Below are 27,574 nucleotides of genomic sequence, written 5' to 3' on the forward strand. Positions count from 1 at the left end.
ATGCGGCGGCTGGCTTTGAGGGTGGGCGCTCTCTGCTGCTGGCCCAATCACGGTGCGCCGCTCCGCCAGACCGGCGACCGATTGGTGGTTGCCATAGCTCCGGGTGTTCGCTTGACAAGATGGCGGAGAGTTAGACGGGGCCGTGTCTTGGCGTCCCCGCGCTTCCAGGCTTCTAAGACGGGCGCGGTCCTGCCGTGCAGGCCCAGCGAGACCCCAGGCATGCGTTTGCCGCCGCCGGTCCCTCTACTCTTGAGGCTCCTTCTTCTGCAGAGCGTCTTGAGGCCTCTGTGGGGGGACCTGGGTGCGTAAGGCGGGGCACGGGCCTGCAGGACCGGGGCTGAGGGAGGGGACGAGGCTTTTGAGGCCAAATTTGGGACTCCTCCGGGAGCTGCGGAAGACCCCGCCAAAGGAAGCCACCACCCAGCGTAGGCAGGGGCTCTGCAACTATTAACTCCATTTTGTCCCTTTCTTCCCGCTAGTTTTCATGCCTCCTGTCATCCGCATGTCCGGCCCTGCAGTCAGCGCGTCCCTGGTTGGAGGCACCGAGGATGTGACCGTGTCCCTGACCCAGCTGCGGGACGAGATGGGTAAAGAGCCCGGCCCTTCCTGTGGGGAGGGAGGAGGTTGGGTCAGGTCCAGGCCGCCCAAGAAGCTTGGCCAGGTGGCATCCCCTGGGTCCCTTGCCGCTGTCCACTTCAAAGTCGGGATGGCGGGCTGCTGTGGAGCAGAGGACCGAAGGACAGGTTCAGTAAAAGCTTGAAATCTTACTAGTTAGCCTTCGCTGAGCTATCCGCTGTACTTAAATGCATCACCTCATTTTCCTAATACGAACAGTAATACCTTTTAATTCGTTTAACAAATGAAGACACTGAAGTTCAGAGAGGTGGTCACTTGTCCAAAGTCACACAGCTTGTAAAGGGTCCAATCCTAGGCTTGGAAAGGGATTCCTGACTCAAGAGTGCACCCTGTTAGTGGCTGGGCAATAGTGCCTTGCATTCTGATCTTCTCTCCCGTAGGATTCTTGCCAGTTCCTGCCTGCGGAGTGCTGAGCAATGAGACCGGAGACTGGAGTTTGACTGTCAGCCCCACTGTGGTAAGGCCAGAGGTGAAAACCGTTTGGGTAGCATTTGCGGAGCCCACATCTAGTGTTCCTGCAGTGTTGTTCTCTCTTTCTCTCTCTTCTTTTTTTATTCTTTTTTTTTGGCTGCAACGAGCAGCTTGCGGGATCTTAGTTCCCCTACCAGGGATTGATTGAACCCGGGGCCATGGCAGTGAAAGCCTAACCACTGGAGCGCCAGGGAACTCCCCCTGCAGTGTTCTCTCTCTTTTTTTTTAAGAACACACATTTATTTATTTATTTATCTATCTATCTGTCTGTCTGTCTGTCTGTCTTTGGCTGCGTTGGGTCTTCGTTGCTGTGTGCTGGCTTTCTCTAGCTGCGGCGAGCTGGGGCTACTCTTCGTTGTGGTGCGCGGGCTTCAGTAGTTGTGGCACGTGGGCTCAGTAGTTGTGGCTCGCGGGCTCTAGAGCACAGGCTCAGTAGTTGTGGCACACGGGCTTAGTTGCTGCGTGGCGTGTGGGATCTTCCCAGCCCAGGGATCGAACCCATATCCCCTGCGTTGGCAGGTGGATTCTTAACCCCTGTGCCACCAGGGAAGCCCTGCAGTGTTCTCTTAATCGAACAAGATAGAGCTTTCTTGGGACTTCCCTGGCAGTCCAGTGGTTAAGACTCCCGTGCTTCCACTACAGGGGGCACGGGTTAGATCCCTTGTCCAGGAACTAAGATCCCACATCCCGCGCATCGCAAACAAGCAGACAGAAAGCTTTCTGAGCACTTGGAACCACCATGAAACTGTGGACTATCAGATCTCATAGACGTCCATCCAACCCAGAGGATCTTAGGGGTCCTTGGATGAGTTTCAAGAAGCCTGTGAACCCTCTGAAACTGTGTGTAAAATTATGCGTGTGTGCATTTTTTCTGGTGAGAGCATTACCAGCTTCCGTCAGATTATCAAATGGATTTGTGACTCAAAAGAGCTTCATAAACCACTGATCTCACCCAACTCTTGAGCTTATGTGTAAGGACACTCAAGCCTGGAGAGATGAAATATTTTCCATTTAATGAATATTTTATTGAGTGCCCAGTATGTGCATAGCATCAACTCTGGAGATAAAGGATGAGAAAGACAAACTTTGCTTGCACCCCAGGAACCAGGACCTGTTTTCATGGACTTTTTTGTGTGTATTTAATCTTCTGCTGGAAGGATGATAAAGGTGCTAGACAAACTGAGTTACCTTATCAGACCTGTGTTCAGCTTTCTCTAAGCAGCCACAACTTGCTTGCTTTTATGTTCAGTTGAGGATTAGGAATCAGGGCTTGCATATTGCTGTAGGTTTACAGGGTAGAATTGAGCAGAGTGATGTCTTTCTTATGTACAGTTCTTTTGTAAAATGAACGGAGGCTGATTGCGCTTTCCATTGTGTTCTTATAGATGCCATTTTGAGTCACTATAAAAAGTACAGCAATATTTTCCTTTCAGAATTCTTTGGAAGTGACTGTGAGGTTGAAGAGGGGTCTGCCATCATGTTTGTCTAATGAGACAGATCCGTTCCCGGAGGCCCCGTGTATTGTCCAGACTCTTCTGGTTTCAGCCTCTCGTCATTCATCCTGTTTAGCACATCTACTCGTTCAAGTGGAAATTTATGCCAACTCCTCTCTGGCCCAAAATGCATCAGGCAAGTAAAGTCTCTGACTATCAAAACGTTTACTGCAAACATATTTTTTTTTCTGGCCACGCCACGTAGCATGTGGGATCTTAGTTCCCCGACCAGGGATGGAACCCGTGCCCCCTGCAGTGGAAGCTTGGGGTCCCAACCACTGGACTACCAGGAAAGTCCCTGCAAACATTGTTTGATTGTGTGTGCCATGCAATTTGTGTGCTTCAATCATGAGTGTGTCTTGCTTTCCTAAACTTATTTTCATTTTGTTTAATTTTCTTATTTAAAAATTTTCCACTTTGTATTATTTTAGTTAAGATTTATTGTATCTTAGGAATTCCCTGGTGGTCCAGTGGTTAGGGCTCAGCGCTTTCACTGCCACAGGCCCGGGTTCAGTCCCTGCTCAGGGAACTAAGATCCCACAAGCTGAAGCACAGCCAAAGAGAAATAAAAAAATAAAAAAGATGTATTGTATTTGGATCTACTGTGTGTATCTTTGTAAGCCATTTTAAATACTTTTTGGGAGAAAGTAAAGTTTTTTCCTTCTATTGATTCCTGTGACTCCATCTCAAAACAAAACAGAAGGAAGGGAGAGACAGATGAATGAGTTTATAGAAAAACAGCAGATTTTCAGTGAACGCTTTTGACAGCCAGCTGCCTTTCCCAGAGGCAGCTTGCTTAATTATGCTTATAGGAGCACATTTTCCTCTCTTTAAGAACAGACCCAATAATAATGTACAATTTGTTGTTCTATACCTTTAAAAAGTAGTATAAGTTAGAAAATTTTTCATAGGAATGCAAGTAAGTTCTCCTCATTCTTTTTCTATTCTTTTTAATATAATATAATTCTTATATTCTTTTTAATAGCTGCATAGCATTCCCTTGTGTGGATACACCGTTGTTTCTTTGCTAAATAACCATTGTTTATTTAATTAAAAGTTTTCCAGCTTTGGATACTGTAACTAGTGCTACAGCAAATATCGTTGTGCACATACATCTCTGGACATGAGAAAACGGTTTTGTGTTGCTCTTCCTTTCACATCACGGCAGTGTCCTAAGGACAAAAGGTGTGCTGATGTTGATCGGTCCACTTCGCTAGGTGCCACCACCATGTCCCCTGTTGCCTGCGAAAAACGCTAACACCTCTTACCTTTATGGTCACCCGGGATGAAGGGAGAAGTGTTCCTCTTTAGTAGCAAAGGTCTGCCACTTTGAGACTCCCACAGTGCCATTTCGCACATCACATCCTGTAACTGTGGTCCTCCTTGTGGTTTTGGAAGTTTAGAAGGATTAGGTAAGTTACGGTAATGACATTCAGTGGGCCACTCTGCCCTCGGTGTATTTGCTTGGAAAGATCTCCAAGCTATATTGCTAAGTGCCAAAAGCAGGTGCAGATGGGTGCATATAGCATGGAATAAGAATATGTATATTTATATTTGCATAAAGAAATTGTGGAGGGGGACTTCCCTGGCAGTCCAGTGGTTAGGACTCCGTGCTTCCACTGCAGGGGGCTCACCCATCCTTGATTGGGGAACTAAGATCCCACAAGTTGTGTGGGGCAGCCAAAAAAACACAAAAAACGAAAACCAAAACTGACAGGAGGGCTTAATGGTAGCTATATCACTCAAGGCAGTGACTTTTTTTCTTTTAAAAAATATGCTTGACTATATTTAGGTAATATTTCGGAATGTCTTTGTACAAATAGCCAAACTTAGGAAAATTAGAGTATCTGTATATTGGTAATTATGAGATGTCCACTCTGACCCACGAAGGTATAAAAAATTTTGTACCCAGTCAGACAGAGTTCCGAACAAGAAAAAGTGTGGAAGGGCAGCCAGGAGGTAAGTGGTATGCCTGGTAACAAGGACAGTAGCAAACAACGTGGGAGACATATAGATAGATATACAAACATCTGTCTATATATCACATAGCAAAACCCTATTCTAAAATGCCTTGCTTATGTCACACGGGTTTGATTAAACTGAGGGTCAGACCCTTACCCTTGTGACACGGTATGTTACTCGGACCTTCTTATTCCTTATAGCATAGAATGTATAATAGTTCTTTGGATGCTTCAGCTGTTGTGTCATTGAAGTTGACTGTTACATAGAGTTTAAACAAATAATCGCTACATAGTTTTCCAACTATTAGTCTCTGGATTCCCAGTTAGGAGGCTGAAATGTAATATAATGTATTCATTTTCCAGTCAATGTAAAGATTACTGATTTCCCCCACACGTGAACTAGAATCAGGATGTGAAAATTTGGATTCACAGTGTGGTGGGACTTGAGGTTGAGCGTGTAGCATAAATAAATGTGATCTTGTGGTCAGATGGCTTCCTGATAAGCTGTCTGAAATGTCACCATGGCTTCAGTTTTATCTGCTGAAAGGGGTAATGAATTTGAAGGAGTAAATGCTTAAAATCAGTCTGTGTTATGAAAGGGATCGTTCAGTGTACTGAAAAATAAAAGCAGTGCATTACATTTATCTTAACTCGTAAATTTTAGTCACTTGGTTATTTTCAAGTTCAACTGTGACTTCTTTTTAATTCGTATAACTAGCGTATTTTCTTCTATTTGGGTTTTTGTTGGAGGAGTAGATACAAGCCTCAGTTATGCTCTATGCATAGCTCATTTCAGGGATTCTTTAATGTGGAATATTGGTAATGGTGATTGGTAAAACAGCGATTCAGCTTTCTTTGAATGTCAAAACTGTGGCAGTGTTTTGTCAGTGTTTCACTGCTGAACTTCTCTGTTGTTTGTACTTTTCAGAGAACGTGACTGTTATTCCTAATCAGGTGTATCAGCCCCTCGGTCCTTGCCCTTGTAATTTAACAGCCGGGGCCTGTGACGTTCGCTGCTGCTGTGACCAGGTATGGTCTTTCTGATTATTGGGCACGAAAGCTATGGTACCAGCTGGCATGTGAAGAGCACCAACAGTTCCCCATCAACAGCTTTTTAAAACCTTTTTAAAATACAAAACGAATGGGGACTTCCCTGGCAGTCCAGTGGTTAAGACTTTGCCTTCCAATTGCAGTGGGTACGGGTTCGATTCCTGTTTGGGGAGCTAAGATCCCACATGCCTTTTGGCCAGGAAACCAAAATATAAAAACAAAAGCAATATTGTAACAAATTCAATAAAGACTTTAAAAATGGTCCACATCAAAAAAAACAAAAAAAAACTGAGATTGTATTTTACATTGTTTTCAAATTGAGTATTTTCTTTTTTTTTTGGCTGCATCAGATTTTTAGTTGGGGCACACGGGCTCTCTCGTTGAGGCGCATGGGCTCAGTAGTTGTGGTGCATGGGCTTAGTTGCCTCACGGCATGTGGGATCTTAGTTCCTCGACCATGGATCGAACCCACGTCCCTTGCGTTGCAGGATGGATTCTTTACCACTGGACCACCGGGGGAGTCCTGAAATTGAGTATTTCCTTATCCAGCCTGTTCAGCCTAGTTTATGGATGAAAAAAATGTATCTCTTTGGATAAAGTCCTGATTGTGATGATACTGGGAGGATGGTTTTAATGTCTTATTTAGAAGCCTTTAAGAAAATATAAAAAGGAAAGAAAATATATTTTTTCAATGATTTTTAGTAAATTTATAGGGTTGTACAACTGTCATGACAATCTAATTTTAGAACATTTCCATCTCCCTCAAAAAAGAAACCTCATGTCCATTTGCAATCACTCCCATTCCTGTCCCTCATCCCCAGGCCACTTTTTTTTTTTTTTCAGTTTTCACTAGAAATTAAGTTTGCTTAGTTATTTATTGTGGTATAGTTGATTTACAATATTACGTAAGTTTCAGGTGTACAACATAATGATTCACAAATTTTTTTAAAAATTAATTTATTTTTGGCTGAGTTGGGTCTTCGTTGCTGCGTGTGGGCTTTTCTCTAGTTGAGGTGAGCGGGGGCTACTCTTTGTTGCGGTGTGCGGGCTTCTCATTGCAGTGGCTTCTCTTGTTGTGGAGCACGGGCTCTAGGCGTGCGGGCTTCAGTAGTTGTGGTACACGGGCTTCAGTAGTTGCGGCTCGCGGGCTCTAGAGCACAGGCTCAGTAGTTGTGGCGCACGTGCTTAGTTGCTCTGCGGCATGTGGGATCTTCCCGGGCCAGGGCTCGAACCTATGTCCCCTGTGCTGGCAGGCGGATTCTTAACCACTGCGCCACCAGAGAAGCCCTGATTCACAATTTTTAAAGGTTATGCTCCATTTATAGTTATTATAAAATATTGGCTATATTCCATGTGCTGTATAAAATATCCTTGTAGCTTATTTATTTTATGCATAGTAGTTTGTGCCTCTTCATCCTCTACCCCTGTCTTGCCCCTCCCCACTTCCCTCTCCCCACTGGTAGCCACTAGTTTGTTCTCTGCATCTGTGAGTCTGCTTCTTTTTTGTTATATTCACTAGTTTGTTTTCCCAGGCCCCTATTAATCTACTTTCTGTCTCTGTGGGTTTGCCTCTTCTGGACATTGCATATAAATGGAATCCTACAGTCTGTCTGTCTGGAGGACTTGTGTCTGGCTTCTTTCACTTAGCGTCATGCTTTCAAGGGTCACCCGTGTTGTGGCATGCATCAGTGCTTCCTTCCTTTTTATGGCTGAATCATATTCCATTGAATGGATATATCACATAGGGCTTAACCCATTTATCAGGTGGTGGACATTGGATTGTTTTCACTTTTTGGCTGTTATGAATAATACTTCTCTGAATATCTGTATACAAGTTTTTGTTTGGATGTGTATTCCCATTTCTCTTGGTTATGTTACCTAGGAGTGGAATTGCTTTGTCATATGGTAACTGCATGTTTAACCTTTTGAGGAACTGATTTTCAAAGCGGCTACATCATTTCACATTCCCATCAGCAGTGTATAAGTGTTGTAATTTTCCATATCGTCACCAACAACTGTTAGAATAATCTTGATTATAGCCATCCTTGAGTGTGTGAAGTGGTATTTCATTGTGATTTTGGTTTGTATTTCTCTAGTGGCAAATGGTGTTGAACATCTTTTCGTGGCTGTTTGTATATCTTCTCTGAAGAAATGTCTGTTGAGACCCTTTGCCCACTTTTCAATTGGATTGTCTTTTTGTTGTTAAATTATAAGAGTTCACTATACATTCTGGCTACTAGTCCCTTATCCGATATATGATTTGCAAAAAACTTCTCCTCTTGTGTAGGTTGTCCACTTTCTTGTTGGTGTCCTTTGAAGCCCAAAAGTTTTTTAATTTGATGAAGTCCAGTTTATCATTTTTTTCTTCCAGTTTTATTTAGATAGAATTGACCTCCAGCACTGTACAAGTTTAAGGTGTACAGCATAATGATTTGACTTATATACGTCATGAAGTGATTATCATAATAAGTTTGATGAACATCCATCATCTCCTATAGATACAAAATTAAAGAAATAGAAAAAAAATTTTCCTTGTGATGAGAACTCTTAGGATTTGCTGTCTTAACAACGTTCATATGTAACCTGCAGCATGTTAACTATATTTCTCACGTTGTAGTTACATCCTTAATACTTACTTATCTTATAACTGGAAGTTTGTGCCTTTTGACCACCTTCATCCAGTTCCTTCTCTCTCCACCCCACTTTTTTTTGTTGTTGTTGTTGCTTGTGCTTTTGGTGTCATATCTAAGAAACCATTGGCCAATCCCAGGTCAAATACATATTTTTAATCCTTATTTTAGATTGAAGGGGAATAAGAGATGCAAAAGAGGCACATGTACGAGGACCCCAGTCACTCCCACTTTTGGATGAGTGCAGTTATTTATGTCATGGTTGGTTTTACAAAACGGAAAAAGAAAGCTTAGGGTCTATATTGGAGCACTCATACTAGCAATTGTATTTATAATAACAATCATGTTTAATTTTAAAAATACAGCACATCATAAATCTGTTCAGGTATCAACAGAAATGTCAAATGTATTCTCTCCCTCTTTCTTTCAGAGTGCATCACTGTGCCCTATTTCTAATTTCCTTCATGTTTGTTATATATGGTGTATATGTATACTTATAGCACCAACCACTGGAATCATTCAGGATTCTGGGTCAGTGACATCTTCAGACAGCTTCAACTTACCTACCACTTTAGACATGATCAATTTTTAATTTGAATTGCCCTTGTTTAAAACAATCAGATCATTTACTTTTCTACCTTCAGTAAACAAAGGATTTAGAACGTATTTAACTTTTAGCTCTCTCAGTCCTTTGGGAAACAAGAATACAGATGAGTAAATGAAAGCGTGAATAAAGTGACTTCTTGACATTAATTGGGTCGTGATATCACAATAGTGAGAGCTTCAAGGATTCTTATGGAATATGGACTGTCTGGCCTAACTCTAAATGTCCTTAGGTTTCTCTGGGCTAGGGATTTGAATGGTGATGACAACTGAAAATTCTCCATTTGTTGTCTATTCCATATTATCTTTTCTTTTTCCCATCTTGTTTTTTTTTTGTGTGTGGTATATCTTAGGTCCCCAGTTAAGATGTGATTTCCTTGAAGGTTTGAAGTTCCTGACTTGGAGGCTTGTAGGGCGCTGACTAAAATTTTAGCATGATTTTACTTCCTGTAAAAAGCACAAAGCACCCTTAGCCTGGATGCAGGCTGTGTTTGTTTCTGCTTCCTCGGGGGCCGGGGGGGGGGGGGGGGTCCTGCTGGCCTCAAGCCACATGTTCATCACACTGGCCAGGAGATCCTGATGGCGGGCACAGGGGAAACTTTCCTCTTTTCACTTCTCCTTTACATCTTCTTTCCAGGAATGCTCATCAGATTTAACAGCGCTGTTCAGGGAGTCCTGTTTCCCTGGCGTTTTTGGAGGAGACGTTAATCCTCCCTTGGATCAGCTCTGCTCTGTTCAGACGGCACGTGGAGTCCCCGACTGGTTTCCGTTCCTGTGTGTGCAGCTTGCCAACTCGCCTTTCCTCGGGTACTTCTATCACGGTTCCGTGTAAGCGTCCAAGGGGCTGCCCAGGAGAGGGCCATGCGCCAAGGGGACCCTAGAATATGGGCCACATCCTTCTTGGGACCTCTCCAGAGGCTCCATGCTTCAATTCCTCCATTCTAGATTCAATTCTAGATTTCAATTAGTAACTTTATATTGTGTTAAGTATTTGAAAGAATTGGAAAAGAAGTTGAGTCACTGAATCAATTGAATCACCGAAAAGAAATTGATTGATACCACAGATAGTCAATAGTGATTCTCTGGGTTGGGGGAAAGAGTGGTGGGCTCATGGGGGACTTTAACTTTCTGTCTTTTACATTCCTGTCTTGTTGAAATTTTACAACAACTTTATTATTATTATTGAAGTAAAATTCATGGAACATAAAATTAACCATTAACTACTTTAAAGTGTACAATTCAGTGGCATTTAGTACAAATATTATTTTTATAATTAAAAAAACAGAAAAAATTTAAAAGAATTGTTTTTAGCACATTAGTGATGGTTTCTCTCATTGATTTGCAGTTCCTCTGGACAACACGCTCCCTTTGACATGTATTTGCATACTGATCTAAAAGACTTATCAGACTTTGGTTACAAACAAGGAGATCCAGTTATGACTGTAGATAAGGCGTATTTTACTATTCCGCAGGTAATCATTTCAATTTTAATATGCTAGAGGCTTTTCTCATTTTCCCCTTCCTCTTGTTAATTTAACTCATATTACTCTAAAAAAAAAATCGCTTCCTAAGTTACTTATTTTTCTCCTATGGATTTTTCAGGCACTCAAATATTTAAGGCCTCTGGATTTTATTTTTCCTTTTAATAGTCACTCTTTTTTAAAAAAAAATTTTAATTTATTTATTTTTGGCTGTGTTGGGTCTTCGTTGCTGCGTGCGGGCTTTCTCTAGTCACGGCGAGTGGGGGCTACTCTTCGTTGCGGTGCGCAGGCTTCTCATTGCGGTGGCTTCTCTTGTTGCGGAGCACGGGCTCTAGGCACGCGGGCTTCAGTAGTTGTGGCTCGTGGGCTCTAGAGTGCAGGCTCAGTAGTTGTGGTGCAGGGGCTTAGTTGCTCCGCGGCATGGGGGATCTTCCTGGACCAGGGCTCGAACCTGTGTCCTCTGCACTGGCAGGCGGATTCTTAAGCACTGCGCCCCCAGTAGTCACTCTTAAATTAATCTGTCTTTGCTAAATCTCAGAGTGAACTTACTAAATAAAGCCAAAAGACTTTCTAGACATTTCCATGGAAGTAACTGTCGTTTTTCACTTCTATTAATTTAATAGCCAATTTCTAGTAAGCTATAAATATTTTTTTAATTTTATTTATTTATTTATTTTTTGCGGTACACGGGCCTCCCACTGTTGTGGCCTCTCCCGTTGCGGAGCACAGGCTCCAGACGCACAGGCTCAGCGGCCATGTTTCACGGGTCCAGCCGCTCCACGGCATGTGGAATCTTCCCAGACCGGGGCACGAACCCGTGTCCCCTATATCGGCAGGTGGACTCTAAACCACTGCACCACCAGGGAAGCCCAATTTATTTATTTATTTTTTATTGAAATATATTTGGCTTACAACGTTGTGTTAAGTATTTAATATAATATTAAAGAATTTTGAAAAATATTTTAAGACTATAGAGTTTTATGTGAAATCTTTATTTTTTTTTAAAGTTCAAAATTAGGAGAAAATATTTATGGGAAGAAAACATGGGAGGCTAAACCATTTTTCTTTACTATCCATAGGAATCTATTTTTATTTATCTATTTATTTGTTTTAAAATGTATTTATTTATTTTTGGCTGTATTGGGTCTTTGTTGCTGCACATGGGCCTTTTCTAGTTGTGGTGAGTGGGGCTTCTCTCGTTGCGGTGCGCAGGCTTCTCATTGCGGTCGCTTCTCGTTGTGGAGCACGGGCTCTAGGCACGTGGGCTTCAGTAGTTGTGGCACGTGGGCTTCAGTAGTTGTGGCTCAGGGGCCCTAGAGCGCAGGCTCAGTAGTTGTGGCACACGGGCTTAGTTGCTCTGCGGCATGTGGGATTTTCCCGGACCAGAGCTTGAACTCGTGTCCCCTGCATTGCCTGGCGGATTCCTAACCACTGCACCACTAGGAAGTTCCCATTTTTATTTATTTATTTTTTTGGCCTTGCCGCTCGGCTTGTGGGATCTTAGTTCCCCGACTAGGGATTGAACCCAGGCCCTCAACAGTGAAAGCGCAGAGCCCTAAACCACTGGACTGTCAGGGAATTCCCAGAATCCATTTTTATGGTTTTAACAAAAATCTGGTTGTAATGAGGGAGAGAACATGAAATTGAGTATAATCATGTTTCTGCAAAGTAAATGATGCACAGCAGGGAATTTTCTTTAGCAACTATACTTACTGTGACCCCTCAGCCAGTGGCTTCCAGACTTTGAGTAGCAAGTCAGCTAGACATTTTACTGAAGTTGGTCAGTTAGTCAATGTCCTAGCCTTTGCTGAAGCTAACCCAGCAGTAGGAGCAGGCTGCAAAAAGAGTACTTTTACAAAACACTGATCTCTTTTTTATGATTAGAAGGGAGGTCGTAAATCTGTCGGGATTTCCCCTGGCCCTCAGGTATCCCTGGCTGGGCAGTGCATGCAGAATGCCCCGGTGGCCTTCCTTCAGAATTTCGACGTTCAGTGCGTTACTAGCCTGGAGGTGTACCCAGAACGAGACAGAATCACCAACGTGAAGGTAAAGAATGGTACTATGGGAGGTAAGTGACGTTTGTTCAGAATAAGAGCATGGACCTGAGTGTTGAGATAAACTCTGATCTCACTTCTACTGGATCAACTTAGAATAACATTTCACCTGCCAACTGAGGAAGGTGTTTTCTTTGGAAAAAGTTCAGTTCCCTAAGAAAGCATATTGCATATCTGTTCTTTTTTTTAAAAAATCGAGCTAAAATTCTCATAACACAGAATTGACCATTTTAACGTGTACCGTTCAGTGGCGTTTAGTACACGCCCAGTGTTGTGCAGCCATCACCTCTACCTAGTTCCGAAACATTCTCATCGCCCCAGATGGAGACCCTGCGCTCATGTAACAGTTCTCCCCCTTCTCCCTCCACACTGAGCCCTGGCAGCCACTCTGTGGATTTGCCTGTTCTGGACGCTTCGTAGAAATGGACTCATACAATACGTGGCCTTTTGTGAGTGGCTTCTTTCACTCGGCACCGTGGCTTTGAGATTCATCTGCACTGTAGCACGGGTCAAAGCCTCATTCCTTTCTTCAAAGAAAATTTTATTTGTTTTTTTATGCAGCAGGTTCTTATTAGTCATCAGTTTTATACACATCAGTGTATCCATGTCAATCCCAATCGCCCACTTCAGCACACCACCATCCCCCCCTCCCCCCCACAGCTTTCCCCCCTTGGAGTCCATACGTTTGTTCTCTACAGCTGTGTCTCAACTTCTGCCCTGCAGACCGGTTCACCGGTTCCCTTATGTGGCCAAATATGCTGCACTTTGTTACCATTTATTAGTTGATGGACATTTGGGTTGTTTCCAGCTATTGGTTATTGTGAATAACGCTGCTGTGAGCACTCGTGTTCAAGTGTCTGTGCGGACATACGTTCTCACTTGCCTTGGGTAGATACCTAGCGGCGGAATTGCTGAGTCACAGGGTAATTTAACTTCCTGAGGAGCTGCCAAGCTGGTTTCTACAGTGACTGTACCATTTTACGTTCCAGACCAGCAGTGTGCTGCATATTGGTTCTTATACAAGAGTGACTCTCCAGATTATTTTCACTGACTTTTGAGATTCTCCTTCTCAGTTCTAATTAGATGCCAAGAATGGTGGGATTCCCATTTGATGGCGTTTGGGGAGTTGGGGGGAGCTGAGTAGTTGGCATACAGGGCGGGCACCGTTACCGTATTTGCTTGGCAAGCTTTCATTTTCATAGATAAATGTGATCGTGTTAGGTCACGTACTCCTGTGGAAGTTCATTTATGTATCTTTTCAGGCATAGTTACACCAAAAGTAATCTATGAGGAAGCAACTGACCTAGGCAGATTCATCACCAATACAGGTATTTTAATGTTACACTTTTATATCATTTCTATGGGAATATATGTCATTTCTTGCAAGTAATATGTAGTCCCAGGGTAAAATACACTTTTATTGAGAATTTTAGGAGGTTCACAACCGTTAGAAAGATATCCCACTACCATTTTGCTTGTTCCTTGTTCCGTCTTGCCTTTTTGGAGTAACATCTGTGACCTGAGCCAGACCCTTCACAGTCCTGGATGACGTGGGTTCCACGGTCCCTCCTCATTCTCAGGGCCTGTGGGCCTTTTCTTAGATGTTTTTTAGAGAGTTAAAGAGTACTTTAGGGACTTCCCTGGTGGTGCAGTGGTTGAGAATCCGCCTGCCAGTGCAGCGGACATGGGTTCGATCCCTGGTCTGGGAAGATCCCACATGCCGGGGAGCAACTAAGCCCGTGAGCCACAACTACTGAGCCTGCGTGCCGCAACTACTGAAGCCCGTGCGCCTAGAGCCCGTGCTCCACAATGAGAAAAGCCACTGCAATGAGAAGCCCGCGCACCGCAACGAAGAGTAGCCCCCACTCACCGCAACTAGAGAAAGCCTGCGCGCAGCAACGAAGACCCAACACAGCCAAAAATAAATAAATAAAATAAATTTAAAAAAATTAAAAAAAGAGTTCTTTAGGACCTAGCATTTTCACTTCTCGCTTGCTCTTCTTTTTCTGATCATTAAACTTTGCATTTGTGAGGCAGCCAAATAAGGTATGTAGAGTTTGGCCGATATTTCCAGGACTTTTGTTTTTAATGAAGGATACTACTAGTGGTTCTTTTCAACGTGCTGTAATTCTAGAACTTATTCTTTACTTCATCGGATATTAGTACAATATATTAGTGAACTAGACAGCAGGCCCCTGCTCTTAAAAAGCTGACATTCTGTAATCTTTCATTTAACAAACATTCTTCCAAGCATGTGCTCTGCATCAAGCTATGAGCCGGGGACCAGGGATGCTGAAATGAAAAGGACAGAGCTCACTCAGGATATGAGGATGGTGTAGAGAAGGTGGCTAACGCTGACTTGGGCAGAGGAATGGGGAAGGCTTCTGGAGGAAGTCATGACCCTGCTGTGTAAGGGAACTGGGTAGGCAGGGCAGGGGTGGGGTGTGGGGGGAAGGCCACCCAAGCAGAGAAAACCACCAACTTGAGCCCAAAGAAGGTCTTTAATTTTTTTTTTTTAGGTCTTTAATTTATGAAAGTATTCTATTCTTGTGTGTTTTTTTTTTTTGCAGAAACACTTTTAAGTACTGGATCAGCCCCCAGGAATGTGAATGTGGAAGAACATTATATTTTCAGATGGAATAATAATACAATCAGTGAAATAAATGTCAGAATCATTAGGGCAAAAATTAACGCCCACCAGAAAGGTAACTTGGTGGAGGGCAGCGAGAATGCTTTCAGTTTAAACTATTTTCTCCTTTCTTCATGATTTTCATAATTATAACAGATTAATTCAGACCTGTTTTTATTTGTATTTATGATTTAATCAGAAAACAGTATTTTTTTTTGCATGTCAAAATGCAATTATAAGGTAAAGAAAACACTATGGGGGATAATTTCTTTTCCTAGTGATGTGGTGACATATTTTTATTTTGTTTTATTTCTAGGGATCATGACACAGAGATTTACAGTGAAATTTTTAAGCTATAACAGTGGTAATGAAAAGGAATTGTCTGGAAATCCAGGTGAGATAGTATATGTCAGTCACTGATCTTACAGACATATTTTAGTTCAACACTCCTGTGCTGTAACGATGATTATAAATAGCTCCAACGTCAGTTTGTGACTCTGACTGTTTTTTCTTTTGTGATACTGTATGCTTTTCCTGATAACAGCTTAATTTTTTACATAAAGTGTATATTGTAACAAGTTGTTGTAAACCTAAAACATCCTTTCTCTTTAGCTACTGGTCTTTTTTTTTTTTTTAATTGATGTATAGTTACAATGTTGTGTTAGTTTCTGGTGCACAGCAAAGTGACGCAGTTATACACATTTATATATACATTTATATATACTCCCCCTCATATTCTTTTCCATTATGGTCTGTCATGGGACACTGAATATAGTTCCCTGTGCTACACAGTAGGTCCCTGTTCTTTATCTATTATATACATAATAGTTTGTATCTGCTAATCTCAAACTCCAAATTTATCCCTCCCTCCCCCTCTCTTTTTTTTTGGCTGTGCTGTGCGGCCTGTGGGATCTTAGTTGCCCCACCAGGGGTCAAACCCACACCCTCAGCAGTGAAAGCACGGAGTCCTAACCACTGGATCTCCAGGGAACTCTCATCTTTTGAAAAAGAAAATAAGGCATTTAAAGCCTTGGTAAGGGGGACTTCCCCGGTGGTCCAGTGGTTAGGACTCCACACTCACTGCCAGGGCCCAGATTTGATCCCTGGTTGGAGAACTAAGATCCCACAAGCCGCACAGCATGGCCAAAAAATAAAAAATAAAGTGTTGGTAAAATTAATTTTTAAAGAAATAAGCTGCAGATGATGGGTTCCTAACCTGGAATCTGTGGAGAGACTTCCCGGGGACTGTGAACTCCCGGTCATATTGCGCATTTTGTATTTATGTGCAAATATATCACCACCCGCTTTGTCATGTATTTGTTTATTTCTTTTGTTCACTGCTGCCTTCTCAGGGTCTAAACCAGTATGTGGACTGCACTGTTCAGTACTCTAGCCACTAGCCCCGTGTAGCTGCTGGGCACCTGAAATGTGGCCAGTGTCATATGTGGAAATAATATTTTGTATATATTGGGTGGAATAAAATACATTATTCAAATTAATTTCACCTATTTCTTTTTTTTTAATTAATTATTTTTGGCTGCGTTGGGTCTTCAATGCTGTGCATGGGCTTTCTCTAGTTGTGGCAAGTGGGGGCTACTCTTCGTTGTGATGCGCGGCCTTCTCTTTGCGGTAGCTTCTCTTGTTGTGGAGCACGGGCTCTCAGCGCGTGGGCTTCAGTAGTTGCGGCACATGGGCTCAGTAGTTGTGGCTCATGGGCTCTAGAGCGCAGGCTCAGTAGTTGTGGTGCACGGGCTTAGTTGCTCCACGGCATGTGGGATCTTCCCAGACCAGGGCTCGAACCTGTGTCCCCTGCATTGGCAGGCAGATTTTTAACCACTGCACCACCAGGGAAGTCCCTAATTTCACCTATTTCTTTTCCTCTTTTTTAATGGGGACACTAGAAAAAAATTTAATTTCTAAAAATTTCTAAAGATACATATTATTCTAAAATCAAATATGAGGTTTGCATTATATTTCTATGGGACAGCTGTGGCTTAGACCATAGTAGGTGTTCAGTAAATACTTGTTGGATAAACCTGTCATTGTTTCTTAAAAAAATTTCTCCGTCCTTTTGCTATCCTTTTTTTACTTTTAAATAAGTTTTTATTTTGCATGATCTTCAATACTTATATATACTGATTTAATCATACATGACCCATTTTATATATATATATATATATTTTTTTTTTCTTTTAAATAGGATTTTAATGTACTTATTAATGTGGAGCTTGGGATTTATTGTTGGCTTTAAAAGCGGACTCCTGGAATTTAAGGGTTTTCATTTCACTGAGTTAATTTGACAAGATTTCTGAGAAGCACCATCAGAATATGTGAAAAATGTTGACACTGTCATCAAAAACGAATAAATTAAGAGCCAGAACTGATCAGGCAGTGAGACAGCTTGAATAGATACAGCCACTGTCTCTAGCGCTTTCTGAGGCAGGACGGGGTTTTCAGAGGACTATGTGACATGGGCCCTGTCCTCAAGGAATTCACTCTCTCATTTGGAATGACAGCACCAAGTTACAGGAAACAACAGTGAACAATCCAAGATAATTAATAAACGGGTGAGGGACTTAGGGACAGTTACTCCAGGATTCAGAGGAGTAGAATGTTGACCGCTCTCCCAGATTTTGCATCACTAAGGAGCAGTGTTGAGTGTCCAGCGCTTGCCAGGTTCTGTTCTCGGTGCTGGAGGAAAAGCAGTGAGCGAGTCAGAGCCCTGCCCCTGGCGGGTTTCCTCGCTGGGCTGCAAAGAGGAGATTGCGCCTTGAGAAGCAGATAATTGGAAAGGGTGCTGGGAACGGGAATAACCTGGCGGAAGCCAAGGAGGAAGACGTGAGTGTGATGTGTATGCGGGCAGGGTCGGACCTGTGGCCAGAGGGGAGGCCTCTGATTCAGGAACGGTGGGGCGTAGTGCTGGAAACACAGACACCATGCATGAACCTCATTTGCATCCCAGTTTGTAAAAACAGCGCTAAAACACATTTTTGGAGGGAATCTAAGAGGAAATATGAGTATGAACTGGATATGATATGATTATAAGGGATTATTATTAATTTTCTTAGGAGAAATATTGGCATCATGGTGATATAGGGGAATGTTTTTTGTTCGTTTGTTTTTCTTTTTGGCTGCACCCCTTGGCCTGTGGGATCTTAGTTCTCCGACCAGGGATTGAACCTGTGACCACGGCAGTGAAGGTGTGGAGTCCTAACCACTCGACCGCCAGGGAATTCCCTGTAGGGGAATGTTCTTAATTTGGGGAGATGTGTGATGGAGGTTTTAGGGGTGAGGTGTCATGATGTCTACAACTTATTTTCACATGGTCCTGCCCCTCCCCTCCAATGTATATATGCTTTTATAATAGATAAGACATATATGGCTAAATATTAACAGTTGTTGATTTTAGGTGTTGGCTGTATTGAATAAGGCTCACTTTCAAGTTTTCTGTACTTGTGAACTTTTTCATATTAAAAAGGTAGAGGGACTTCCCTGGTGGTGCAGTGGTTAAGAATCCGTGTGCCAATGCAGGGGACATGGGTTTGATCCCTGGTCTGGGAAGATCCCACATGCCACAGAGCAGCTAAGCCTGTGCACCACAACTACTGAGCCCACGTGCCACAACTACTGAAGCCCGCGCGCCTAGAGCTCGTGCGCCGCAGCAAGAGAAGCCACCGCAATGAGAAGCCCGCGCACCACAACGAAGAGTAGCCCCCGCTCACCGCAGCTAGAGAAAGCCCATGCGCAGCAACGAAGACCCAACGCAGCCAAAAATAAATAAATAAATAAGAAAAGAAAAGCACTTGATGACATTAAAATTAAACAAACAAAAAAAAGGTGGAAACAATAAACTGGATTACTAGGAGATGGATGGGAATAGGATCTAAATCAGATCTTGGGGTTGGATTGGTTTACCGGCAAATCATTCCCTGAGAAGGTAACTTTGGTTTAAGTTTCCCTTACGAGCCCCTGTGATAAGTGGTATTAATCACTCAGCAAGTGTGCATGAACCGGCCTGCCCAGCAGCTAATTGTTCTCCAGGGTGAGAGGTCCAAGATCAACTCCTGCCCGCTTTTCACTTTTCAGATTTTTACTTTAAAAATGTGTTCCAAAAAATCACATGGACATCTTTGTTTCAGAATCTGATTCAGTGACACCTGAATCACTTTGCTGTACACCTGAAACTAACACAATATTATAATCAACGATACTTCAATAAAAAACAAAATAAAACCAAAAACAAATGAAGGTGACGTCCTTTTTCTCGAGGGTATTCTGAAAAAGCTTTGCCTGCATATTTCCTTTTACTGTGGATTCCTCCTTTCCGTTATTTGATGAGCTAACGTCTGTTGCATTAAAATAACTTTAGAGGGAAAGATGCTCACTCTCCTGCATTGTGTTTGTCTAGGTTACCAACTTGGCAAGCCTGTTCGAGCTCTAAACACCAACAGGATGAATAATGTCACGACTTTACACCTTTGGCAATCCGGTAATCTGGTTTGGTAATATGATTAGCTCTCTGGTGAACTAGAATTGGAAATATTACCATATTTGAATCCGATTAAGGAACCAATTACTTTAAAGCCGAGTTTGTTTATTTAGCTTGTGTGTGGGGGGGTGGTTTTCCATCCTTCTGCAGCTTTCTTTTCTTTCTTTTTTTTTTTTAAATGTTCACATTGTTTGCACTTGAAGTGCTGGTTTTTTTGTTTTTTTTTTTTTTTTTTTTTTTGCGGTACGCGGGGCTCTCACTGTTGTGGCCTCTCCCCTTGCGGAGCACAGGCTCCGGACGCGCAGGCTCAGCGGCCATGGCTCACGGGCCCAGCCGCTCCGCTGCATGTGGGATCTTCCCAGACCGGGGCACGAACCCGCGTCCCCTGCATCGGCAGGCGGACTCTCAACCACTGCGCCACCAGGAAAGTCCGAAGTGCTGGTTTTTAGTAATAGAGATTTAAATATGAAAGTGGCTGGAGAGTCCATTGTCTTTGTAGTTATTGATTAGCCCAAGATGGTGCTAATCGGAGACATGAGAATAGTTTTATTCCAAACTATGGAAAATCTTTGCAACAGTGGTAATTACCCACATCTGCCAGAAGGCATTAAATTTCAGGTTCAGAGTAAGCCCTTGATCCCTGTCCAGGTATTTTGATACAGAAAGAGCCTTTTGTTCAGCTTTCAAAGGATTAGAGTAACAATGACCTCAGTTCTCGAAAATTGGAAGCTTTATTTCTTTTCTTTTTTAAAATTAATTAATTTATTTTTGGTTGCATTGGGTCTTCGCTGCTGCGTGTGGGGTTTTCTCTAGTTGCAGCAAGCAGGGGCTACTGTTCGTTGCGGTGCCCGGGCTTCTCATTGTGGTGGCTTCTCTTGTTGCGGAGCACGGGCTCTAGGCACACGGGCTTAAGTAGTTGTGGCCCAAGAACTCAGTAATTGTGGCTCGCGGACTCTAGAGCGCAGGCTCGGTAGTTGTGGTGCACGGGATTAGTTGCCCTGTGGCATGTGGGGTATTCGCGGACCAGGGCTCGAACCTGTGTCCCCTGCATTGGCAGGCGGATTCTTAACCACTGTGCCACCAGGGAAGTCCCTGGAAACTTTATTTATGCTTTTTGTTCTCTCTCTGTTTTGTAAGAAAAACTTTAATGTAAATATTTTACTTACTTTTATTTTGCAAAAATAGGATAATCTTTTTATTTTATAGCTGGAAGGGGTTTGTGTATATCAGCAACGTTCAAACCCATTTTATTTGGAGAAAATGCACTGTCTGGGTGCCTTTTAGAAGTTGGAATTAATGAAAACTGTACTCAGCTCAGGTGAGTGTCTCACTGATGAATTTATCTACATTTTGAGTGGTTTGCTTAAATTTAATTCACATGAATACTAGCAACAACATGAATGTGAAAAATTTCAGTCTGAATAAAAACATATAAAAGTGATAGTAAATAATACAAACTTCCAATACAGTTTAGAGTTGATTCAAACATCAATATAAGTGAAAATAGACATTCTTGGGACTAAAGCTATTTCATCCATATTTATGTAGATTTCTCTGGGAAGTTTGTTCACATCATTGGAAACCCATGAAATAGAAGGAGGGCTGGAGCCAAGTATTGTCAGTGATTAACATTTAAAGAATTCTTAAGCTGTGTAACATGATGTATAAAGTATTTTCCACTTAATTATCTGGGTGGCATTTAGAAAATTTATGGATATGCATATGCATTTTTTTAAATGGAGGTAAAATTCAAACAACATAATCATTTTAAAGTGAACAGTTCAGTGGCATTTAGTACATTCATAATGTGGTGCAACCACCACCTCTGTTTAGTTCCAGAGCACTTCCGTCTCTGCAAAATGAAACCTGTACCTTTTAGTAGTCACTCCCGATTCCTCCCTCCCCTCCGCTCTGGCAACAGGCAATCTGCATTCTGTCTCTCTGGATTCACCTACTCTGAATATTTCATGTAAATGGAATCATACACTATGTGACTTTTTATGTCTGGCTTCTGTCACTTAGCATCCTGTTTTTGAGGTTCATGCATGTTGTAGCATGTGTCAATACGTCGTTCTTGTTCATGGCTGAATTTTATTCCATTGTATGGATATACTACATTTTGTTTATCCGTTCGTTAGTTGATGGATATTTGGGGTATTGCCACCTTTTGGCTGTCGTGAATAGTGCTTTGAACATTCATGTATCAGTTTTTGTTTGAATACCTGTTTTCAGTTCTTTTGGGCATATATGCAGGAATGGAATGGCTGGATCATATGGTAATTCCACGTTTAATTTTTTTGAGGAACCGCCATATTGTTTTCCACAGTGGTTGTACCATTTTACAGTCTCACCAACAACATAAAAGGGTTCCAATTTCTCCACATCCTCGCCAACAGTTGTTTTTTTTGGCCGTGCCACTCGGCATGTGGCATCTTAGTTCCCCGACCAGGGATCGAACCCGTGCCCCCGGCAGTGGAAGCATGGAGCCCTAACCACTGGACTGCCAGGGAAGGCCCCCTCGCCAACACTTGTTATTTTCCATTTTTTGAATAATAGCCGTCCTAGCAGGTGTGAAGTGGTATCTCCTATCCCAAGTGGTGCAGTTCTTTGGGGAGCAGGGAAAAGGTGGGGGCACATTGTGAAGGGAAGAAAAACTGTGGGTATACGTCACCCACGGCGGCTCCTGGTTGCAGGGTGCGGGACAGTCAGAGCCTCTCCCTTGTGGTTTGTAAGATTTGTACCCTCCAGTGACGTTACTGGAACAGAGAGGTGCCAAGTTCCAATTCTTAACCCTCACCTAATTTTATAGCTCAAAATTCTAACTAAATATTTAGGTTCCTTTTACTATTTATCCCATGAATTTATCCTGGTAACTTGATATGTGATCTACCCACCTCCCAAGTTTTGTGACACTCAAAGGAACCTGTAAACCACATGATACCAACATAAGTTACTAACATTTTAAGGCCAAAGTGAAAGATTGTTTCTATGTGTCCTCCCCTTGCTGTGTAAGTTCATCCCAGGAAAGCCTCCGAAAGAGGCAAGACTCCCAGCCAGATCCCCTGGCAGTTTTTTGTTTTAGACATCCAGCAAGCACAGCCTGGACACTCTTTTTTTGTTTGTTTTTGTTTTGTTATTTTTTAACATCTTTATTGGAGTATAATTGCTTTACAATGGTGTGCTAGTTTCTGCTGTATCACAAAGGGAACCAGCTATACACATACATATATCCCCATATCCCCTCCCTCTTGCATCTGCCTCCCACCCTCCCTATCCCACCCCTCTAGGTGGTCTCACAAAGCACCGAGCTGATCTCCCTGTGTTATGCGGCTGCTTCCCACTAGCTATCTATTTTACACTTGGTTGTATATATAAGTCCATGCCACTCTCTCACTTCGCTGGACACTCTTTGTAAGGACTTCAGGACGAGACCTGCTGGCCATGCGCTGAGAAATGTCTTCCTCTCTTGTAGGGAGAATGCTGTTGAACTACTTGATTCATTAATACAAGTGACTCATGTTGCAATGAGAGGCAACTCCAATTACGACAATCTTAGTGATGGCTGGCTTGAAATAATACGTAAGTGAAAGCTGCACACGTGTAAAATGTGTACCTTGGTTGCTGTGATTACATAGCGTCAGGTGTAGTGTTACAGCCTGACCTGACAGGTTGTCTTTCTTTGCTGTGGCCCAACGGACATTTGTTTAGAGGTTAGCTTTCCGGGCAGGAAGCTTTTCATGTCTTTTACCTCTTATTCATGATGGCTTTTTTTTTTTTTTAAAGAGGATGCCAACAGGAAGTTCAAATTGCCCAGTTGTTTTACAAGCTAACGGTCTTTGGAAAAGGAAGTCTTAATGAAGTTTGAGGATTTTCAGGGCATGTCAGTTTGCATTCCTTTTTTTTTGTGGTCTGCGGGCCTCTCCCCTGCCCCGTGGGGTGGCCACGGATCACGTAATATGTCTGTGTGCTTGAGGTGCCCCGACCGCCCTCTGACTCAGGCAGGGAGTCCTGCTGGCCACGATTTGCCAGCACAGTCTGCGCTCAAGTCACTAGGCGCAGAGTTATGGCCTTATTTGGAAACAGAACCCAGAGGTCTGGGCTTGTCAACCCCTTGTGAACCTCTAGGCCAGCCAGGTGGGCCGTGGAGTGCCTGAGGGATGGCGGGAAGGGGTCAGTAAAGCATCTAAGAAGTAAAAAGCGTAGGAAATTTCAAGACAGAGAACCGGAGTTGGTGAGGTGGGAAATCAGAGGTGGTGGCGTTCTGTTGCCTTCAAGGTGGAAGCTGTTAGCTTCTATTTCATGTCTAAGATTAAAATCAATCCTGATCCTGGTCGATAGAAGAGAAATGATGTTGAACACATATATCAAGGAGGAGGAAACTAGAAACAGTGTTGCCAACCTTCCAAATCCCTGAAGGAACAAAGAAATCCCCTCCAGAGTCTCATAGGACTTGCCATCCACATCCTGTAACTGACCTTGCTGTTTTTTCCCCCATAAGGGCCAGTTTTCAAGATGAATGAAAATGAATCTCTTACTCAGTTTTATTCTCTTCCATTTGTACTACTGCTGTGGCAACACATCAGGAAATTGCTTTTGAACTATTTAATCCGTAGTAACTAAAGTTGTTAGTATAGACTTTAAATGTCTTATACAGCTTTTACTAGAATAGTGACTGCATGGGATAAGTCTCATGGCATTTTACTGCAAGTATATGGTATTTCTGTTAAAACTCTGGGTGGATTTCAATGAGGGGCTTGGGAACTGATTCATGATTTAGGGTTTTATTATGTGGGTCAGGGATTTTAAAGTTCCGGTGATTGACCTAGCATCCAAGGGAACATTTTGAACACCAGGGGTAACACAGTTACAGAGTGACATGTAACTAGAGCCTGTTAGAGATTAAAGCCTCATTCGTTGTGATTCCTGTCTGATAATATTTCCCATTTTGGGAGTATCACAGCATTGTAGGAAAACTGTTAAATAATTAAATTGTTATTTAAAAATTGTTATTTAAAATATATATAAAATATATATAAAATGTTATTTAAAAAAATATATAAATTGTTATAAAAATAATTAAACTGTTAAAGAATTAAATAATTCTTTCCAATATGCACAACTTACCATTCCTCCAGGTGCAGATGCCCCCGATGCAGGTGCAGACCCACCTGTCGGCAACGCGAGCGGCATCTGCCTGGGTGTTCCCGCTCAGCTGAATATCCGCGTCCTCTTCTCGGATGCTGGCGCCGTAGAAGGGATGACTCAGCAGGAGATACTCGGCATAGAAACACGGTGTGATCATATCGGGGATAAGTGGGGTTTAGAGACAGGAAAGTTGAGGGCGCTCCGAAGAACAGGGGAATGCTAATTTAGAATCTGACTGGTTTATTTACAAATTGCAATGATTAGCAAATGATTACATGTATAAATGGAATATGGATAAACTGTGTTTGTAATGGAAACTCATTCTCACTCACAAGTATCCGTAAAGCTACGTATAAGGGAGTCTGCCAGGTATTTCAGGGAGTACAAAGATGAGTAAGGGGCTGCTTAGTGCTCGGCATATTTTGAAATTCATGAATACCATTGGCATACTGATCAGGGAATATTGCCCAGTGGTTAGAGATTTTGGTGGCAGATGTGTGGGTTCAAATCATGGCTATTCCAGTGTGAGCTGTGTGACCTTGGACAGGTTACTCAACCTCTTCTGAACTGCAGTTTCCTCATCTGTAAAATGGTGATGTACCTTTACATGTCAGACCTCTATCACCTTTAAGTGACAGGGTCCCAACTGACACTGACTTAAGCAAAAGGTGGGTTTATTGGTTCAAGTTATGAAAAGTCCATACACAGTGAGTTCATGGTTCATGGTTCCCATGTGGTCAAGGGTCTTTCCCCCTTTATCTCTGGGTTCCTCTTTTCTTTGGGTGGGCTTCATTCTCCGGGGGGGGGGGGGGTTTCCTCAAGAGCTGGCAAAGATGAACACCAGCAAATCCAGGCTTATATCAGTTTAGCAAATCCAGGGAATTCCCTAGAGATTTAGTGGTTAGGGAAAAAAAAGCTCTTCCAGTTTAGCAAGTCCAATGGATGGAGGGTGCCTCCTTTCCCCATCTTTCTCAAAAATGTTCTGGGAAGACTTTTATTGGTCCAGTTTAGGTCATGTGCTCCTTTCTGAACCAATTACTATGGCCAGGGGCATAGCTCTGATTGGCCAGGCGCAGGTTATGGGCACATCCCTAGGTTCAGGTGGGTCCCTTCTTGTCCACTCAACTGAGAGTGGGGAGGGGTAGTTCCGCCAGGGAAAACTGGGGTGCAATTACCAGAAGAAAGGCAAAGGCATGCTGGGTAGGCAGAAATAACATGGAAAGCCTTTAAAAATCATTAGCTGCTACTGTTGTTATTATTGTTGTTGTTATTACTATTATTATAATATTGTTTGAGACAAACAAGTGATAAAACAAATGAATTTTAAAAGCACCAGTATGAAATGAGTTGAGGGGGGAGGAGACATGAAACAGAATTGGCAAAATGCTGGCAGCTCTTGCAGCCTGTGATAGGGCCATGAGGGTTCATTATACCTCTGTCTCTGCTTGTTTGTGCGTTTGAAAATTTATATAATACAAAGGGGGAAAAATAGCACCAGCAGGATATGGGAAACTTCTTTAGGAGAATCTCAGCTCATATTGTTGTTGTCAGTTACCTGAAGTTCTTTTTCTTTTTTAAATCTTTATTGAATTTGTTACAGTATTGCTTCTGTTTTATGTTTTGGTTTTTTGGCTGCAAGGCAAGTGGGATCTTAGCTTCCCGACCAGGGATCGAACCCACACCCCCTGTATTGGAAGGCAAAGTCTTAACCACTGGACCACCAGGGAAGTCCCCGATGTTCTTAACAGACCGGAAACGAGCGGTGGCTTTGTTGTCTGCTTAACCTTTCCCTCCCAGGTTCTCCTCGGTGACCTGGCAGTTCCAGTGTGGGCTGACTTGTGAGGATGAGGTCAACCTTTTCCCCATCAGTGCATCTGTCCAGTTTATTAAGATACCTGCACAGTTACCCCGTCCACTCACAAGGTAATACAGTTGCTGACCTAAGTGACATTAGTAAGAAGCAGAAAAATATATGTTCCAAAGTAAGAAGTTTATTTCTTTAATTAGGTTTTGATGCTTCTCATCAAATGCATGTGCTTTGCTGTAGCTACTGTAACTTCCTAAAATGTTTTGTAGATTCCAGATCAATTTTACAGAGTACAACTGTAACAGAAATGAGGTTTGTTGGCCGCAACTTCTATATCCGCTGACCCAGTATTATCAAGGTAAGGTAAAGAACATTTCTGAAATGGTTATCATTGTGTTGTATCAATTAAAAAACTTTAAAAAAAGTGTAAATGTCACAGAAAACTTAAAACATATAGCAAAGCTTTAAAAAGAAAACATTTACTGATCATGTTGCCACTTAGAAAGGATCACTATTTATGCTTTGGCTTACTTCTACCTAAATAATTACCCAAAAAGTTAAGAAATAGGAACGTTGCTTAATTTGATTCATTGCCTTGCAGGGGAACCTTATTCTCAGTGTGTTGCCAAGAGCTTACTGTTGGCATCCTTCATCACATTAGCGGTGTTCCTCAGTAACCCCTGGACTGGAATATGCAAAGCGTGGAATTCAGCTACCATCTGACCTCTTACAGATCATCAGCTTTTACTTCAGGGGTTTGTTGTCCTCCCGTGTGCCTCTCTATAAAATCTTAATAAATGTTTTATTTTTATAGAAGATTTTGTTAGGTGCTCTGCAAATTTACTTCACATATACAGCTAGCCAGACGTTCAAAGCAATGCAGAACGGGCGTCCTCACCGCTATACCAGACTGAGCAAAATGCAGGAGAGGGTCAACCGAGTCAATAAACGTTATTAGGAACTTTAGTTTTTTCACAAATGATGAAAGTCATAGGAGTTTTGGTCCAAATGTTATTTGCACCATAGAGAGTCAGTCTTTTAATTTTTAATATATTTATGTTGATCCGGTTAGTTCCCACTGTTCCAAAGACAGGATTAAGAATGCATTAAAGCCTTTAAAAGTGT

The 27,574-nt window shown here is 42.5% G+C and overlaps 1 protein-coding gene across 1 annotated transcript; it reads left to right on the forward strand.

Annotated features, from left to right (window-relative positions):
- On the forward strand, nucleotides 1–27,172 carry TCTN2 (tectonic family member 2). The gene is made up of 17 exons (XM_065889540.1): nucleotides 1–301; nucleotides 480–587; nucleotides 1,017–1,093; nucleotides 2,541–2,736; nucleotides 5,490–5,590; nucleotides 9,482–9,672; nucleotides 10,190–10,316; nucleotides 12,252–12,393; nucleotides 13,642–13,707; nucleotides 15,325–15,402; nucleotides 19,417–19,497; nucleotides 20,704–20,815; nucleotides 22,970–23,076; nucleotides 24,633–24,789; nucleotides 26,440–26,565; nucleotides 26,719–26,807; nucleotides 27,051–27,172. The coding sequence occupies exons 1-17, from the start codon at nucleotides 1–3 to the stop codon at nucleotides 27,170–27,172; spliced, it is 2,181 nt and encodes a 726-aa protein (XP_065745612.1).
- The last annotated feature ends 402 nt before the right edge of the window (nucleotides 27,173–27,574 follow it).

This window comes from Phocoena phocoena, chromosome 13 (genome assembly GCF_963924675.1).
Source record: "Phocoena phocoena chromosome 13, mPhoPho1.1, whole genome shotgun sequence".
NCBI lineage: Eukaryota > Metazoa > Chordata > Mammalia > Artiodactyla > Phocoenidae > Phocoena > Phocoena phocoena.